Below are 20,558 nucleotides of genomic sequence, written 5' to 3' on the forward strand. Positions count from 1 at the left end.
GAGTGATATAAGAGGAGCGGCTGATATCAGTCACATATGATGCAATGTCTCTGGAGGATATAATAGTGCTGGAGTGTTATAAGAGGAGCGGCTGATATCAGTCACATATGATGTAATGTCTCTGGAGGATATAATAGTGCTGGAGTGATATAAGAGGAGCGGCTGATATCAGTCACATATATGATGTAATGTCTCTGCAGGATATAATAGGACTGGAGTGATATAAGAGGAGAGGCTGATATCAGTCACACATATGATGTAATGTCTCTGGAGGATATAATAGTACTGGAGTGATATAAGAGAAGCGGCTGATATCAGTCACACATATGATGTAATGTCTCTGGAGGATATAATAGTACTGGAGTGATATAAGAAGAGCGGCTGATATCAGTCACATATGATGTAATGTCTCTGGAGGATATAATAGTACTGGAGTGATATAAGAGGAGCGGCTGATATCAGTCACATATATGATGTAATGTCTCTGGAGGATATAATAGGACTGGAGTGTTATAAGAGGAGCGGCTGATATCAGTCACACATATGATGTAATGTCTCTGGAGGATATAATAGTACTGGAGTGATATAAGAGGAGCGGCTGATATCAGTCACATATATGATGTAATGTCTCTGGAGGATATAATAGTGCTGGAGTGATATAAGAGGAGCGGCTGATATCAGTCACATATGATGTAATGTCTCTGGAGGATATAATAGTGCTGGAGTGATATAAGAGGAGCGGCTGATATCAGTCACATATGATGTAATGTCTCTGGAGGATATAATAGTGCTGGAGTGATATAAGAGGAGCGGCTGATATCAGTCACATATGATGTAATGTCTCTGGAGGATATAATAGTACTGGAGTGATATAAGAGGAGCGGCTGATATCAGTCACACATATGATGTAATGTCTCTGGAGGATATAATAGTGCTGGAGTGATATAAGAGGAGCGGCTGATATCAGTCACATATGATGTAATGTCTCTGGAGGATATAATAGTGCTGGAGTGATATAAGAGGAGCGGCTGATATCAGTCACATATATGATGTAATGTCTCTGGAGGATATAATAGGACTGGAGTGATATAAGAGGAGCGGCTGATATCAGTCACACATATGATGTAATGTCTCTGGAGGATATAATAGTACTGGAGTGTTATAAGAGGAGCGGCTGATATCAGTCACACATATGATGTAATGTCTCTGGAGGATATAATAGTACTGGAGTGTTATAAGAGGAGCGGCTGATATCAGTCACACATATGATGTAATGTCTCTGGAGGATATAATAGTGCTGGAGTGATATAAGAGGAGCGGCTGATATCAGTCACATATGATGTAATGTCTCTGGAGGATATAATAGTACTGGAGTGATATAAGAGGAGGAGCTGATATCAGTCACACATATGATGTAATGTCTCTGGAGGATATAATAGTACTGGAGTGATATAAGAGGAGCGGCTGATATCAGTCACACATATGCTGTAATGTCTCTGGAGGATATAATAGTACTGGAGTGTTATAAGAGGAGCGGCTGATATCAGTCACACATATGATGTAATGTCTCTGGAGGATATAATAGTACTGGAGTGATATAAGAGGAGCGGCTGATATCAGTCACATATGATGTAATGTCTCTGGAGGATATAATAGTACTGGAGTGATATAAGAGGAGCGGCTGATATCAGTCACACATATGCTGTAATGTCTCTGGAGGATATAATAGTACTGGAGTGATATAAGAGGAGCGGCTGATATCAGTCACACATATGATGTAATGTCTCTGGAGGATATAATAGTACTGGAGTAATATAAGAGGAGCGGCTGATATCAGTCACATATGATGTAATGTCTCTGGAGGATATAATAGTACTGGAGTGATATAAGAGGAGCGGCTGATATCAGTCACATATGATGTAATGTCTCTGGAGGATATAATAGTACTGGAGTGATATAAGAGGAGCGGCTGATATCAGTCACACATATGATGTAATGTCTGGAGGATATAATAGTACTGGAGTGATATAAGAGGAGCGGCTGATATCAGTCACACATATGATGTAATGTCTCTGGAGGATATAATAGTACTGGAGTGATATAAGAGGAGGGGCTGATATCAGTCACATATGATGTAATGTCTGGAGGATATAATAGTACTGGAGTGATATAAGAGGAGCGGCTGATATCAGTCACACATATGATGTAATGTCTCTGGAGGATATAATAGTACTGGAGTGTTATAAGAGGAGCGGCTGATATCAGTCACATATATGATGTAATGTCTGGAGGATATAATAGTGCTGGAGTGATATAAGAGGAGCGGCTGATATCAGTCACACATATGATGTAATGTCTCTGGAGGATATAATAGTGCTGGAGTGATATAAGAGGAGCGGCTGATATCAGTCACATATATGATGTAATGTCTCTGGAGGATATAATAGTACTGGAGTGATATAAGAGGAGCGGCTGATATCAGTCACATATGATGTAATGTCTCTGGAGGATATAATAGTGCTGGAGTGATATAAGAGGAGCGGCTGATATCAGTCACATATATGATGTAATGTCTCTGGAGGATATAATAGTACTGGAGTGATATAAGAGGAGCGGCTGATATCAGTCACACATATGATGTAATGTCTCTGGAGGATATAATAGTACTGGAGTGATATAAGAGGAGCGGCTGATATCAGTCACACATATGATGTAATGTCTCTGGAGGATATAATAGTACTGGAGTGTTATAAGAGGAGCGGCTGATATTAGTCACATATGATGTAATGTCTCTGGAGGATATAATAGTACTGGAGTGTTATAATAGGAGCGGCTGATATCAGTCACACATATGATGTAATGTCTCTGGAGGATATAATAGTGCTGGAGTGATATAAGAGGAGCGGCTGATATCAGTCACATATGATGTAATGTCTCTGGAGGATATTATAGTACTGGAGTGATATAAGAGGAGCGGCTGATATCAGTCACACATATGATGTAATGTCTCTGGAGGATATAATAGTACTGGAGTGTTATAAGAGGAGCGGCTGATATCAGTCACATATATGATGTAATGTCTGGAGGATATAATAGTGCTGGAGTGATATAAGAGGAGCGGCTGATATCAGTCACACATATGATGTAATGTCTCTGGAGGATATAATAGTGCTGGAGTGATATAAGAGGAGCGGCTGATATCAGTCACATATATGATGTAATGTCTCTGGAGGATATAATAGTACTGGAGTGATATAAGAGGAGCGGCTGATATCAGTCACATATGATGTAATGTCTCTGGAGGATATAATAGTGCTGGAGTGATATAAGAGGAGCGGCTGATATCAGTCACATATGATGTAATGTCTCTGGAGGATATAATAGTACTGGAGTGATATAAGAGGAGCGGCTGATATCAGTCACACATATGATGTAATGTCTCTGGAGGATATAATAGTACTGGAGTGATATAAGAGGAGCGGCTGATATCAGTCACACATATGATGTAATGTCTCTGGAGGATATAATAGTACTGGAGTGTTATAATAGGAGCGGCTGATATCAGTCACACATATGATGTAATGTCTCTGGAGGATATAATAGTACTGGAGTGATATAAGAGGAGCGGCTGATATCAGTCACATATGATGTAATGTCTCTGGAGGATATAATAGTACTGGAGTGATATAAGAGGAGCGGCTGATATCAGTCACATATGATGTAATGTCTCTGGAGGATATAATAGTACTGGAGTGATATAAGAGGAGCGGCTGATATCAGTCACATATGATGTAATGTCTCTGGAGGATATAATAGTGCTGGAGTGTTATAAGAGGAGCGGATGATATCAGTCACATATGTAATGTCTCTGGGGGATATAATAGTACTGGAGTGATATAAGAGGAGCGGCTGATATCAGTCACACATATGATGTAATGTCTCTGGAGGATATAATAGTACTGGAGTGATATAAGAGGAGCGGCTGATATCAGTCACATATGATGTAATGTCTCTGGAGGATATAATAGTACTGGAGTGATATAAGAGGAGCGGCTGATATCAGTCACATATGATGTAATGTCTCTGGAGGATATAATAGTTCTGGAGTGATATAAGAGGAGCGGCTGATATCAGTCACATATATGATGTAATGTCTGGAGGATATAATAGTACTGGAGTGATATAAGAGGAGCGGCTGATATCAGTCACATATATGATGTAAAGTCTCCGCACTGGAGATGTGTGTTATAAAGTAGGGATCATGGGGGAGGGGAGGTTTCCATTCTATTTCCCCGTCCTACAGTCGGCCTCTACCAATGGGAAGCTCCTATAGGGTTTACTCACCAGAAGTGCTCCCCAGGGGCCGCGGTCTCGCTACGGATGGTACGTCCTCGGGATACATGCGGCCGGGGTACTGACCTTCTGCCTGCTGAGACTCAGTGGCGGCCGCTTCAGGTGGGGGCAGGAATCCGGATCCGAACCCTGGGCTTCTACAAGGAGAGGACGACAGTGGCGCTCATTTATTAGTCTGTCCACGCTAGGATAATGGCGCTGCTACGCAGAATACGGTGCTTCAGAACGTGCGAGACTTATTGTTGTATCGCGCCATTCTAAGCGCACTAGTTCTATAATTCACAGGTGGGGGAGGTGCCGGGTTGGATGAGGAGCGCCGGCATGAAGGGAACGGGCTGTTACGGATCAGTCATCGCACGCTCTGGAGTCGATGGGCCGTGAATGCTGCACCAGATCATTAAACCCGAAGAGCGGCGGCTGGAAATTTCCAGCTACAGCCCCAGTGTCAGCAGCATTCTGGGCAATGAAGGAGGTTCTGCAGCAGCACCTTATAAAACAACTACCGACCTGACGAAGAGGGTTTGTCACAACGTATCAGTGCAGGTAGAGCCGGATGTCCAGGACAGGAGAGAGAGGTCCTACCACTGTGTTTATCTCACAGAAGACTGTCTACACTGATACATTGTAACAAGCATATCAGCTGTGTGAGCAGGACTAGGTGAGAACGGGGCTCAGCCTCTGAATATAAACAATGAATGTTTCCATTCACTGACAGCAGGCTGAGATCTGGTATTGAAAAGTAAAACAGATAAGAACGTTGTAAAACTTTACATTATAGCTGCATAAGACTGGACCGGCCCCGAGTAAAGATTGTGCTGCCCCCTGCTGGTGTCTATATGTAACAGGAGCGGTTACCTGGTCATCAGACTGGGCGCAGACGTCTGCGGCACCCCAAAATCCACAAATCTCTGAAATGGAAGAAAAACCTCATGATAAGGAAACGAGTTGTCCAGTGCTTATATATTCTACTCCAGTCACATCCAGAGCTGCAGTCACTATTCTGCTATCATATCCTGTCTCATACTCCAGTCACCCCCACAGCTGCAGTCACAATTCTGCTATTATATCATGTCTTATACTCCAGTCACCCCCACAGCTGCAGCTTAGATATTTGTTAGCACGGTCTAACAGCTGTAAGCAGTGTCGGATGTAAAAAAAACTACTACCACAATGCACCGCAGCAGAGCACGCTCTGTAAAAATGTTGAATATGATGGGAAATGTGGGATCTCGCAGCCTGAGAGCGAACAGGAACCAAGTAGAATTGTGAATGCAGCTCTGGATGTGACCAGAGTATAAAATATACACAGAATTTTGCTACATGTAACCTGTTCTTAGGCAGATTGATGCGGTCATGTGATTATTCAGAGCCAATGACATGAGAGCATGTAATGCCCCGGTGATGTCACGCGATGTCCCGGCAGCGCACACTGAGCACGCTCCTGCCGGGACGTTTGGCTGCGGTGCGATTATGATCAGAATACTCACATTGTAGTGGGGGGACTGATGAGAGGGATATTGTCCCCGCCATGGTGCCGACCCCTGACCGGTCCGAGCCGACGAGCTGTTCACCGGATGCTGCTCTATAGTATTTCCTGACGGCAGCGCCCCGGGCCCCTGGCTGCTCGGGGCCACCAGTGCAAAGGCATCATCCAGCAGGGACTGCATGGTCTGACGCACCTCTTCGATGGATGGCTGGGGGGCCACGTACTGAGCCGGGAGACGCGGGGGGGAGCCGGGATACTTGCCGAGGTCGGACAGCGCGGTCGGGTTATCGGAGGGGAGATCGGGGTCAGACTGAAAGAAGAAAATGATAATAATCTGGAGCGGAACGTGAGACAATATAACGTTACAGCCGGTGCGACAGCTGTGCATGGTGTACAATGCGTGCTACTGTAATCTGTTATCAGACACTTTCACCGCATCACATCAGCCAATGACATCGCTCTGCATTATATCCGAACAGAAATAAAAGTCTGTCACTGGGTGATAACAGAGAACGGCGGTTACACTCCGCGCCACATTATATGCTACGCACCACGTAGGCGGAGTTACTGACGCCCGGGGGTCTCTTGTAGGTTCCGTCGCTGTCCGTGGTAATGAGGCGATCTCGATCCGCATCTGGAGGGCTTGAAGACCCCTGTTGCTTGCGCCGTTGTTTTGGCGACCGCCTCGCTCGTGAACTGCAAGTTAATGGGGTCAATTTATTAAAGCAGAATTCAAGGACACAATTATAAATGGTGACTTCAGCTTACCTGCTGCGTCTACTGGAGTCTGAGATTCCCCTCAAGCTGCTGCTCTGTCCCTTTCCCATACTTTACACTGCAGCTCTGCTCCATTAGGACACTGCTATGATCAGTGACTGCATATTAACTGCATTGTCTTTTGGAGTCCTAGGTTGTCTGAAATTCCCCTCTCATCCAGGCTCAAGCTGCTGCTCTGTCCCTTCCCCATGCTTTACACTGCAACTCTGCTCCATTAGAAGACTATGATCAGTGACTACATATTAGCTGCACTGTCTTTTGGAGTCTGGGATAGTTTAAACTCAACCTCCTGTCTCATCAGAGGCTTCAGGCTGCTACTCTGTCCTCCACCTTGCTTTGCACTGCAGCTCTGCTTATTCAGCTTGGTCTCAGATGCTCAGCAGGAAGTCAGTACATGGAGAGATTATTACATTACAGCGAGGACAGAATCATTATAAACTATGGAGAAGCTGCTGCAGACCGCGAGAGGGAGGGGCCTCTGTGGAGGGGAGGAGTCTGAACTAACGCTGGAGAGCAGCTTTAAATCACCAATCCCTTCAGGGTTGAGGCAAGTGACATCACACAACGATACTTAGAAGATTCATCTCGGCATAGTCCTGAGCAGATGGAGTATTCTTTAGTGTCTCACCTCCTGCGCGGCTCTATAAACACAGTGGGGACGCCCAACACGGGCTCCAGGATCTTATCGAACTGCATCTGTGCTCTGCGGTACATCCGCTGCCGCTCCTTGGTGTCTGTCATTCCCACAACGTCCACCAGGGGGAACTCGTAATGCCCCTTCCTCTTGGCTCGCAGTCGGATTTTGTTGCGGTGGTGCTCGATCTCTGACTTGTGCCGCAACGTGGTCTGAATCTGCGCGGGACAGACAAGTAAGACGTCACGTGACCTCACGTGTGATAAATAAAAACATACGTTTCAGTAAGGCGCCAACCGTGCCAGCACAAATAACGCGGTTTACAGCTGCGTAACGAACGTTAAAGATTCAATGGAAATAAAACGTAATCGCCGTGTAATGAGAAGTTCTGATGCCTTTTCATAGACCGTTTCAATTCCTCACAATTTTTAAGATTCCTGCTTGCTGTCAGTGAACAGAAACAAATCTGGTCCTGCTCACATCGCTGATGGTTTGTTACAATTTTAATCCTCTGAGATAAACACATGAGCAGCACTAAACTCTCTGACAGTTGGTACAATGTATCAGTGCAGAGAAAACGTATCCGTCCGCAGTTCAGACTGTTCAGTTCAAAGACAATTATTTAGACTGGATTCATTGCAACAAACCCTCAGCTGTGACAGGTAATAGGTCAGGATGGGTTTTCAGCCATATATACACAAGAATGTCCCCATTGAGCCTGGCGCTACTTGGCAGACATTTTGGGCGTACTGATCAAGGTGCCTTTTGCGCGACTCGTGGCCCGTGACTACATGCAGCTTTCCTAGGCCACGACTGCCAGCCATATATGCCAATACTTTGTGGCGCTGGTCCATAAAAACGAGCCACGCCCCTTATGACTTGCTAGCCACGCCCCCTTTGATGCATCTTTTAGAAGCACGAGGAAGAACAAGATTACTAGCGCCGCGACTTTTATAACTACGGTGCTCGTCACTTGCGCCACTTCCACCCGGTCACCTTCCCTCTATATCAGAGGGGAGCGAAGGAAACGCCACGACGCAGTCACCCCTATAGAATATAGTTCCCCGCTTTTCTCATACGTACCTCTCTGTTTACCTTATTTGCTGCCACTTCCCGCTCGGCAGTGGACAGCCCGTGCATGGGTGGAGCTGCCATCGGCTGCATGGCGATCAGCTGAATCCTGCTGGGGAGCTGCCGGCTGGCTTCAGAAGAACGCGACATTCGGTCGACGTGTTCAAAGATGGAGGCTGAAGAAAGCGGTTCTGTGCCACTGCTCAACACGGGCATCTCTGCAGAGAAAGAAGCAGCTGGGTCAGCGCCCGGCACAGGACAACAGCGCCCGGCACAGGACAACAGCGCCCGGCACAGGACAACAGCGCCCGGCACAGGACAACAGCGCCCGGCACAGGACAACAGCGCCCGGCACAGGACAACAGCGCCCGGCACAGGACAACAGCGCCCGGCACAGGACAACAGCGCCCGGCACAGGACAACAGCGCCCGGCACAGGACAACATCAGGAGCAGTCACATGACCATACTGATGTCACAGCCGTGCGCAATACATCATAACAGCAGAGCCAGCACAGTCCGAGCAGCTACATTTACCTCCCTTGCCGGTCGGTCGCAGTCTGGTTTCCCGCGGTGGAGCGGACGGTCTCAGAGACTCCTCTTCTCCGGACTCCTTCCCACTGGATGGGTCACTGGTGGTGGATCCGGGGTCGGAGGGAGTGACTCTACTGCCAAGGAAGAAAGAAAAAAATGAGAGATACATCAAACGTCTGATAATCCAGAATCCAATGGTGTGAAAATCCTGCTAATCCGTAACAGGACGAAAACAATCCTGAATGTCCGAACAGCAAAAACGTCTTTAATAATCTGGACTCCGTGTTCCCACTTCCAGGGTAATGACAGCGGCAGCTACGCGGCGCGGACACGAGGGACGGACGCCGGGGTGACCGCAGGGATTACACCACCTGCCTATACGTCTGATAATCTGGCACCAGACATACCGGATTATCGGAAAATAGCAGAAATGAGAAGCTTTGTACCCGGGCTCTGCCCTCACCTGCTTCGATGGCGGCCGATCTTGCTGGGTTTAGCGGAGCCCTTGGACCTCGGCGTCGGGATGTCGCCATTCTCGGATGGCGTGGAGTCTTTGAGAGGCCCGTGCAGCGCCGGCGGCGGAGGCTCGTGGACCACCAGGACCTCGTCTTTATTGTGCTGACCCAGGTGCTGCTTGGCAAAGTCAAAGCCTTTAACGTTGGGAGCCTGGAGCTGCGGACAAGTCACGTGATCAGCACTAACTGCAGAAACGGAATGAGCGCCCCCATGTGGACTGATGTGGGATGACCTCAGAGGACGCTGCCACAACACAGAGTGTGGCCAATAAATGACTAACGACCAACGGTATATACACGTCCCAGCACCCACACATTTCTGTAGTGACGAGATATTAGGGGGCTACCAGTGACCCCCATCCCGGGACCGGTCCCCACCTTCTGCCTCTGCTGTAAGTTGCTTATAGTGTCAGGCTGGAAGTCCAGCTTGTCCGTCCGGCACAACTTCCAGTACAGAATGACAATGATGACCGTCACCACCAGCACCGGCACGGCCACGCCCACAATGATCCACAGGTTCTGCGCCTGACGATCGGACTCCGGGGGCTGGTTAAGAGCTGCAGAGACAAAGCGACAATTCAGTGACCGCCGCGGTGAAAGCTCAAATCAGCCGGCTCCTCCCATCACTCACGTTGCGCCACCACGCCCTGCAGGCGATATCCGAGGATGATGGCCGCTCGCTGGATGTTCACCTCATTGATCAGGCTCGAGGCCTTGTCAGCAGCGAGACGCTCCCCGTACCGATCCTCCATGAAATAGACCAACTGAACCGGGTCATCCTGGCCGTCCAGACGCGAGACATTGACTACCTGGGAGGAGACACAAGGATCAGCGGGAAATTAAAGGGCCGGTGCAGCCTGAAGAAGAAAACGCATAATTATTCTATCATGAAAAGTTCTGCATCTTCTAAAAGATTTTGTCGCACATTTTTCAAGATCTCTGCTTGCAGTCGGTAAATAGGGACATTCTAGTTTAAAACAACCTGTCCTGACTGTAGTGATCCCTCCATGTCACAAGCAGCAACGGTACAGATAACGTGGCGACCCTGCAAACAGCTCCTCATATCTGATCTTCCGGGACTCCTGTAAGTGGAACGTCTGAGCAACTGCAGCCGAACCAGAAGCGTCAGATTATAAATCTCTTCTATATATTTTATCATTCCTTATCATACACCTGTCAGCCCCGCCCCGTTAGGTTGTCACTGCCCCGCCCCCGGTTACTTAGAGGTTGTCACAGCCCCTCCCCTGTTACTGAGAGGTTGTCACTGCCCCGCCACCAGTTACTGAGAGGTTGTCACTGCCCCGCCACCAGTTACTGAGAGGTTGTCACTGCCCCGCCACCAGTTACTGAGAGGTTGTCACTGCACCCCCCCGTTACTGACATCACGGATATATAATATAATTACATTGTGATCAGACATGAGATCCACACATCTTATATACAGTAACAGCTATTCATCTATTACTACTGACAACCAGCCTGTATATCATGTGTGAGAGGTTGTCACAGCCCCGCCCCCTGTTACTGACATCACTGATATATAATATAATTACACTGTGATCAGACATGAGATCCACACATCTTATATACAGTAACAGCTATTCATCTATTACTACTGACAACCAGCCTGTATATCATGTGTGAGAGGTTGTCACAGCTCCGCCCCCTGTTACTGACATCACTGATATATAATATAATTACATTGTGATCAGACATGAGATCCACACATCTTATATACAGTCACAGCTATTCATCTATTACTACTGACAACCAGCCTGTATATCATGTGTGAGAGGTTGTCACAGCCCCGCCCCCTGTTACTGACATCACTGATATATAATATAATTACACTGTGATCAGACATGAAATCCACACATCTTATATACAGTAACAGCTATTCATCTATTACTACTGACAACCAGCCTGTATATCATGTGTGAGAGGTTGTCACAGCCCCGCCCCCTGTTACTGACATCACTGATATATAATATAATTACATGTGATCAGACATGAGATCCACACATCTTATATACAGTCACAGCTATTCATCTATTACTACTGACAACCAGCCTGTATATCATGTGTGAGAGGTTGTCACAGCCCCGCCCCCTGTTACTGACATCACTGATATATAATATAATTACACTGTGATCAGACATGAGATCCACACATCTTATATACAGTGACAGCTATTCATCTATTACTACTGACAACCAGCCTGTATATCATGTGTGAGAGGTTGTCACAGCCCCGCCCCCTGTTACTGACATCACTGATATATAATCTAATTACATTGTGATCAGACATGAGATCCACACATCTTATATACAGTAACAGCTATTCATCCATTACTACTGACAACCAGCCTGTATATCATGTGTGAGAGGTTGTCACAGCCCCGCCCCCTGTTACTGACATCACTGATATATAATATAATTACACTGTGATCAGACATGAGATCCACACATCTTATATACAGTCACAGCTATTCATCTATTACTACTGACAACCAGCCTGTATATCATGTGTGAGAGGTTGTCACAGCCCCGCCCCCTGTTACTGACATCTCTGATATATAATATAATTACACTGTGATCAGACATGAGATCCACACATCTTATATACAGTCACAGCTATTCATCTATTACTACTGACAACCAGCCTGTATATCATGTGTGAGAGGTTGTCACAGCCCCGCCCCCTGTTACTGACATCACTGATATATAATATAATTACACTGTGATCAGACATGAGATCCACACATCTTATATACAGTCACAGCTATTCATCTATCACTACTGACAACCAGGCTGTATATCATGTGTGAGAGGTTGTCACAGCCCCGCCCCCTGTTACTGACATCACTGATATATAATATAATTACATGTGATCAGACATGAGATCCACACATCTTATATACAGTAACAGCTATTCATCTATTACTACTGACAACCAGCCTGTATATCATGTGTGAGAGGTTGTCACAGCTCCGCCCCCTGTACTGACATCACTGATATATAATATAATTACACTGTGATCAGACATGAGATCCACACATCTTATATACAGTCACAGCTATTCATCTATTACTACTGACAACCAGCCTGTATATCATGTGTGAGAGGTTGTCACAGCCCCGCCCCCTGTTACTGACATCACTGATAATAGCAATTAGACCTACCGGTAATTGTATTTCCAGGAATCCATCATGACAGCACTACAGGAGGTTGCCCTATTGACCTCTGTAGGGACAGGAAGACAGAGAGGTTACAAGGCCCCTCCCACCACCCACTTGCCAGTGTTTTTCAATTACTACACCAGGATGGACATATCCCTATTTTATTTCTAGGGATAATAACTGACATGTTAAATGCACAAATCAGAATTCAATAAGGGAGGGAATATAATGGTGCTGTCATGATGGATTCCTGGAAATACAATTACCGGTAGGTCTAATTGCTATTTTCCAGTACATCCCTCATGACAGCACTACAGGAGCAATACCAGATTATAATGCTCAGGGCGGGACTACGGATTGGAGGACTTTCCGTCCAAAACTTAAATCCGTCTCGGACAGAACATCGAGTCTATAATGTTTGTAAAACGTATGATGGCTTGACCAAGTGGCAGCTTTGCAGATTTGGTCAATAGAGGCTTCTCTTCTTTCTGCCCAGGATGCCGAGACTGCCCTTGTTGAATGGGCTCTGATGCCTTGTGGGGCACATAGTCCTTGGGACTTGTAGGCTTCTTGTATGGTGGTTTTTACCCATCTCGCTAGAGAGCCTTTTGAGGCTTTCTTTCCTCTATTCTTTCCCCCAAACAGGACAAATAGATTTTTATCTCGTCTCCAGGAGGAGGTTCTATCCAGATACTGAAGAATTGTTCGCCTGACATCCAGGCAATGGAATTTTTCTTCTTGTTGGTCTTTTGGATCTGGATAAAAGGAAGGTAGAATTATTTCTTGTTCTCTATGGAAAGCGGTAGATACCTTTGGAATAAATGAGGGATCCAGCTTTAGGATGATCTTATCCTCTCGTACTTTTAGGTACGGTTCTATGATTGACAGAGATTGGATTTCTCCAATCCTTCTTGCTGAAGTAATAGCGACTAAGAATGCAGCTTTTAGAGTTAAAAAATGCATACTAATTTTGTCGAGCGGCTCAAAGGGGGGCTCACAAAGAGTCGTTAACACCACATTCAAATCCCAGGTAGGAACTGATTTCTTTAGGGAAGGTTTCAGTTTAGAGACCGCTTGGGTGAATCTTCTGATCCACCGATGTTCAGCCAGAGGAGTGTTAAAAAAATTACCTAAGGCTGAAATCTGCACTTTTAAGGTACTAGGGCGAAGTCCTTTTTTGAATCCCGATTGTAAAAAATCTAGGATTTTTGCAATGTTGGGAGAAAAGGGATCTGGTCCTGGGATTCCATGCCAGGAACAGAATTTCTTCCAAATCTTTTGATAGATTTTTGAGGTAACTTCTTTATGACTTGATAAGATAGTTGAAATTACCTCGTCTGACAGACCATGGTTCCTCAAGATCCGCCTTTCAGGATCCAGGCTGACAATTTCAGAGTTTCTATTCCCTGAAAGAATAAGGGACCCTGGGAGAGAAGATTCTCCCTGACTGGGAGCATGATAGGATCTTCCAACGCTAGGTATTGTACGATTGGAAACCAACTTCTTTTCGGCCAATAGGGAAGAATAATGATGAGCTTTGTCAAATCTTCCTGGATTTTTCTTAATACCATTGGTATTAGAGGAAACGGAGGAAAGGCATAGGCCAGATCCATGTCCCAGGGTTGGGACAATGCATCTACTCCCAATGGGTTGTCTCTGAGATTTAGGGAGAAGAATGTCTCTACTTGAGTGTTTTTCCTCGTGGCAAACAGGTCTATTTGTGGATAACCCCAATTTCGGGTTAGGCAACGAAAGACTTCCTTGTTTAGGGACCATTCTCCTGGGTCTACTTTTTCCCGACTCAGGAAATCTGCTGATAGGTTCTCTGAGCCTTTTAGGTGGACTGCCGTGACTGATAGGACGTTTTCTTCTGCCCAACTGAAAATTTGTGTAGAGAGGGCCTGAAGAAGAGTGTGTCTTGTTCCCCCTTGATGGCGAAGAAAGGACACTGCTGTCGTGTTGTCCGATAAAATTCTTATATGCTTCCCTTTTATGGTGGGTGAAGCTCTTCTAAGTGTCTCCCATACAGCTCTTAGTTCTTTGAAGTTTGAAGACATCATCTTCATTTGACCAGTCCATGTGCCCTGAAAGTGTTGGTCTTGGATTACTGACCCCCAGCCGTGTTTGCTGGCATCTGTGGTAATCACTACATAAGGAGAAGTTCTCCAGGGGACTCCCTTGTCTATGTTGTTTGTGCAGAGCCACCACAGGAGAGATGATTTCACAGTCTCGGAAATTTGCATTTTTAAATTCAGGGAGTTTTGTTTTCGATCCCACCGGGACAAGATCAGATTCTGTAAGGGTCTGGAGTGAAATTGGCTCCATGGAATAGATTGGATGCAAGATGTCATCATTCCCAACATCCGCATACATTCCCTTATGGAACAGGCGTCTTTCCCCCAAAATTTTCTTACTTCTGCCAGTAGGAGTATTTGTTTCTCTCTTGGGAGGAAGGAATGCTGAAGGGAGGAGTCCAGCAGTACTCCTAAGAAGACCTTCTGTTTCTGGGGAGGAAGACTCGACTTCTGAAAGTTGATTATCCATCCCAATTTTTGTAGTAGGGAAAGAACCTGTGACTGACTAAGATAGCCGGAGTATCTGCTGTCAACAAGAAGTCGTCTAGATATGGGATAATTACTATACCTTGACTTCTTATGAATGCCATGATCTCTGCCATAATTTTTGTAAAAATTCTGGGGGCGGAGGAAAGGCCGAAGGGGAGGCAGACAAACTGGAAGTGGAGAATGGAAGGACCGTCCTGAATTGCGAATCTGAGGAATCTCTGGTACGCGGGGTGGATAGGAACGTGATAATACGCATCCTTTAAATCGATCGTACACATTGATGCCTCTTCCCTTATTAGAGGAATAGTCGATCTGATAGACTCCATCTTGAATTTCCGATAATTCACCCATTTGTTTAGGAACTTCAGGTTGATTATTGTCCTGTAGGAACCATCTGGTTTTTTGACCAAGAAGATTTTCGAATAGTGGCCCTTGCATATCTCGTTGTGGGGAACTGGGGAAATGGCTCTCAATTTGAGTAATTTCTGGACGTCCTGGATAAGTACCTGATGAAGATCTTTTGCTTGGTACTGGGTTATTAGGAATTTCTCTGGAGGAATGGAGGAAAATTCTATTTTGTATCCTTCTTCTATTATCTTTAGAACCCAGGGGTTCTGGGTTATTCTCGACCATTCGGGATAAAATTGTAGGAGTCTTCCCCCCACACTCTTGGCGTCATTGCTTTGAGGGCTGGAATGAATTATTTGGGTTAAGGAGATATCCTCGACCCCTTTTCCCTTTGGGGTAACTCCAGCGACCTGACTTCCCTTTCCCGCTGTAGTTCTGTGAGGTAGGATCCCTCTGTTGGCGAAATCTTCCAAATTGAGGGGGTTTTTTTGGTTTCTCTTCAGGAAACCCCTTTTTCCTATCTGCTGCATTCTCCAGTATGTTATCAAGGAGAGGACCGAACATCAGAGACCCTGTAAATGGGATAGAACACAACTTGTTTTTGGACTTAGTATCTCCTGACCACATTTTGAGCCATAATGCTCTTCTAGCAGCATTTGAGAGAGCCCCATTCCTGGCAGCAAATCTAATAGATTCTGCTGAAGCGTCTACCAAGAATCCGGTTGCCATTTTTAGTAACGGTAGAGATTCTAGTAGCTCTTGTCGTGATGTCTTCATCATCAGATGGGTCTCTAGCTGGTTTAGCCATATGAACATTGCTCTTGCTACGGATGTGGCCGCGATATTAGTTGAGATCAAGGCAGAGGAAGATTCCCACGCTCTTTTTAGTAGTCCGTCTGCCTTTCGGTCCATGGCGTCCCTCAACTGAGAGGAATCTTCAAAGGGGATTGCGGTTTTTTTTAGCAACCCTGGCGACTGGGACATCTACTTTTGGGATTTCATCCCAAGGCTTAGTGTCCTCTGGATCAAAGAGAAGTCTGTTCTTAAAATCTCTTGAAATGAAGAGCCTTTTTTCTGAATCTTCCCATTCAGTTGTCACCATTCTTTTAAGATTTTCGTTTACCGGAAAAACCCTTGTTTTCTTTCCCGTTAGACCTCCAAACATCTCATCCTGGATGGTATGTGGTTGGTCCACTTCGGGAATATCCATAGTTTCCCGTATTGCTTGAATTAGGGTATCAGACATCTCGGAAGAGAAGAAAATTTTTTTCTCTTGAGTGGAAGAAGTTGAAGGTAAGAGTTCGTCTCTTTCTTCTAACTCATTTTCCGATAGGTAATAGCACTCCTGTTCAGAGTCAGACCCCTGAGAAGGAGGACAATATTTTTGATCCACTTCAATCCGTGGTCTTTTTGCCCGGGAGTGTGAGGGAGTTTCTTGCGGAGGGGCGAGGGAGGCTACTGACTGACCCACTTCCTCACGAATCATAGTCCTAAGTTCGGACATGAACGTTGGTTGTTCCTCCTTTAGTATTTTGGCAATACAATCCTGACACAATTGTTTTTTATGGGACTCTGGCAATTTTTTTGCACAAGTCGCACATTTTTTAACCTTCTTTTTATCAGTTTGTCTCTGAGAGAAATCTTTTTCCTAGAGAAAACAGAAGGTAGGTAAAGTATGGTGTACATACATAAGGGGTCATACCCTTCCCCAAGGGTGAGACTCCCGTGACCCTGGGACATATCTGGAGTTCCATCAGGACGAGGAAGTTCCATATCGCGACAGGTAACAGGCAATGCAATATGCAAACCACAAAAAATAAATCCAAGTTAGAGTTATCAGCTCTAACTACATACCTGTGCGTGTCCCTTTAAATGCGGGCGTTTTGAATTTCCCGCCTTCCAAGATGGCCGCGGACCGGAAGTAGCCCGACGTCATATCCGGTCGGCTATTCGTCCAGCGTGTACCTGGAGTGCAGCCGCCATAGCCGGCGCTAAGGCTTGCTATGCGGTGCAGCGAGGATCCCTGCCGGTGCGTCCATGCCTATGGAGCTGCCGGTCCCCGCCTGGTCCGCGGTCCGGCCGAAGCCTGCTTGGGAAACCCCAGCCCCCACACACTACCAGAACCCTGCCTAGGATTCCTCCGGTAGGTGTCTTAGGGAGGGAGCTAAGGGACCCGTCGTATGAGGGGTGTTAGCCTGGGCTTTAGGGGGAAGAGAAGGGGGAGTGCACGGACCCCCCGATCTTGCCCCCTGCCCGAGTTTTTTCCTGCACTAATACAGGAGCGACGCTCTCTGCTCCTGACCCTTGTGGGGACAGGAAGAACACTGGCAAGTGGGTGGTGGGAGGGGCCTTTTAACCTCTCTGTCTTCCTGTCCCTACAGAGGTCAAGAGGGCAACCTCCTGTAGTGCCGTCATGAGGGATGTACTGGAAATATAATATAATTACATGTGATCAGACATGAAATCCACACATCTTATATACAGTAACAGCTATTCATCTATCACTACTGACAACCAGCCTGTATATCATGTGTGAGAGGTTGTCACAGCCCCGCCCCCTGTTACTGACATCACTGATATATAATATAATTACATGTGATCAGACATGAAATCCACACATCTTATATACAGTAACAGCTATTCATCTATCACTACTGACAACCAGCCTGTATATCATGTGTGAGAGGTTGTCACAGCCCCGCCCCCTGCTACTGACATCACTGATATATAATATAATTACACTGTGATCAGACATGAGATCCACACATCTTATATACAGTAACAGCTATTCATCTATTACTACTGACAACCAGCCTGTATATCATGTGTGAGAGGTTGTCACAGCCCCGCCCCCTGTTACTGATATCACTGATATATAATATAATTACATGTGATCAGACATGAGATCCACACATCTTATATACAGTCACAGCTATTCATCTATTACTACTGACAACCAGCCTGTATATCATGTGTGAGAGGTTGTCACAGCCCCGCCCCCTGTTACTGACATCACTGATATATAATATAATTACACTGTGATCAGACATGAGATCCACACATCTTATATACAGTCACAGCTATTCATCTATTACTACTGACAACCAGCCTGTATATCATGTGTGAGAGGTTGTCACAGCCCCGCCCCCTGTTACTGACATCACTGATATATAATATAATTACACTGTGATCAGACATGAGATCCACACATCTTATATACAGTAACAGCTATTCATCTATTACTACTGACAACCAGCCTGTATATCATGTGTGAGAGGTTGTCACAGCTCCGCCCCCTGTTACTGACATCACTGATATATAATATAATTACATTGTGATCAGACATGAGATCCACACATCTTATATACAGTAACAGCTATTCATCTATTACTACTGACAACCAGCCTGTATATCATGTGTGAGAGGTTGTCACAGCCCCGCCCCCTGTTACTGACATCACTGATATATAATATAATTACACTGTGATCAGACATGAGATCCACACATCTTATATACAGTAACAGCTATTCATCTATTACCACTGACAACCAGCCTGTATATCATGTGTGAGAGGTTGTCACAGCCCCGCCCCCTGTTACTGACATCACTGATATATAATATAATTACATTGTGATCAGACATGAGACCACACATCTTATATACAGTCACAGCTATTCATCTATTACTACTGACAACCAGCCTGTATATCATGTGTGAGAGGTTGTCACAGCCCCGCCCCCTGTTACTGACATCACTGATATATAATATAATTACACTGTGATCAGACATGAGATCCACACATCTTATATACAGTGACAGCTATTCATCTATTACTACTGACAACCAGCCTGTATATCATGTGTGAGAGGTTGTCACAGCTCCGCCCCTGTTACTGACATCACTGATATATAATATAATTACACTGTGATCAGACATGAGATCCACACATCTTATATACAGTAACAGCTATTCATCTATTACTACTGACAACCAGGCTGTATATCATGTGTGAGAGGTTGTCACAGCTCCGCCCCCTGTTACTGACATCACTGGTATATAATATAATTACACTATGATCAGACATGAGATCCACACATCTTATATACAGTACCAGCTATTCATCTATTACTACTGACACTACCCTGTATATCATGTGTGAGAGGTTGTCACAGCCCCGCCCCCTGTTACTGACATCACTGATATATAATATAATTACATTGTGATCACACATGAGATCCACACATCTTATATACAGTCACAGCTATTCATCTATTACTACTGACAAGCAGCCTGTATATCATGTGTGAGAGGTTGTCACAGCCCCGCCCCCTGTTACTGACATCACTGATATATAATATAATTACATTGTGATCAGACATGAGATCCACACATCTTATATACAGTAACAGCTATTCATCTATTACTACTGACAACCAGCCTGTATATCATGTGTGAGAGGTTGTCACAGCTCCGCCCCCTGTTACTGACATCACTGATATATAATATAATTACACTGTGATCAGACATGAGATCCACACATCTTATATACAGTCACAGCTATTCATCTATTACTACTGACAACCAGCCTGTATATCATGTGTGAGAGGTTGTCACAGCTCCGCCCCCTGTTACTGACATCACTGATATATAATATAATTACACTGTGATCAGACATGAGATCCACACATCTTATATACAGTCACAGCTATTCATCTATTACTACTGACAACCAGCCTGTATATCATGTGTGAGAGGTTGTCACAGCCCCGCCCCGTTACTGACATCACTGATATATAATATAATTACACTGTGATCAGACATGAGATCCACACATCTTATATACAGTCACAGCTATTCATCTATTACTACTGACAACCAGCCTGTATATCATGTGTGAGAGGTTGTCACAGCCCCGCCCCCTGTTACTGACATCACTGATATATAATATAATTACATTGTGATCAGACATGAGATCCACACATCTTATATACAGTAACAGCTATTCATCTATTACTACTGACAACCAGCCTGTATATCATGTGTGAGAGGTTGTCACAGCTCCGCCCCTGTTACTGACATCACTGATATATAATATAATTA

General features: G+C 45.2%; 1 protein-coding gene across 1 annotated transcript in view; it reads right to left on the reverse strand.

Moving 5' to 3' along the window:
• Nucleotides 1-20,558, reverse strand: part of KIAA1549 (KIAA1549 ortholog) — a 52,755-nt gene that overhangs the window by 15,899 nt on the left and 16,298 nt on the right. Inside the window, exons 9-18 of the mRNA XM_075849551.1 lie at nucleotides 10,000-10,177; nucleotides 9,747-9,925; nucleotides 9,317-9,525; nucleotides 8,857-8,987; nucleotides 8,334-8,539; nucleotides 7,245-7,468; nucleotides 6,391-6,535; nucleotides 5,841-6,149; nucleotides 5,209-5,261; nucleotides 4,345-4,490 (exon numbers count right to left, since the gene is read on the reverse strand). Of these exons, the coding sequence (XP_075705666.1) occupies nucleotides 4,345-4,490; nucleotides 5,209-5,261; nucleotides 5,841-6,149; nucleotides 6,391-6,535; nucleotides 7,245-7,468; nucleotides 8,334-8,539; nucleotides 8,857-8,987; nucleotides 9,317-9,525; nucleotides 9,747-9,925; nucleotides 10,000-10,177 (1,780 nt within the window). The remainder of the gene's footprint in view (nucleotides 1-4,344; nucleotides 4,491-5,208; nucleotides 5,262-5,840; nucleotides 6,150-6,390; nucleotides 6,536-7,244; nucleotides 7,469-8,333; nucleotides 8,540-8,856; nucleotides 8,988-9,316; nucleotides 9,526-9,746; nucleotides 9,926-9,999; nucleotides 10,178-20,558) is intronic.

This window comes from Rhinoderma darwinii, unplaced genomic scaffold (assembly GCF_050947455.1).
Source record: "Rhinoderma darwinii isolate aRhiDar2 unplaced genomic scaffold, aRhiDar2.hap1 Scaffold_956, whole genome shotgun sequence".
NCBI lineage: Eukaryota > Metazoa > Chordata > Amphibia > Anura > Rhinodermatidae > Rhinoderma > Rhinoderma darwinii.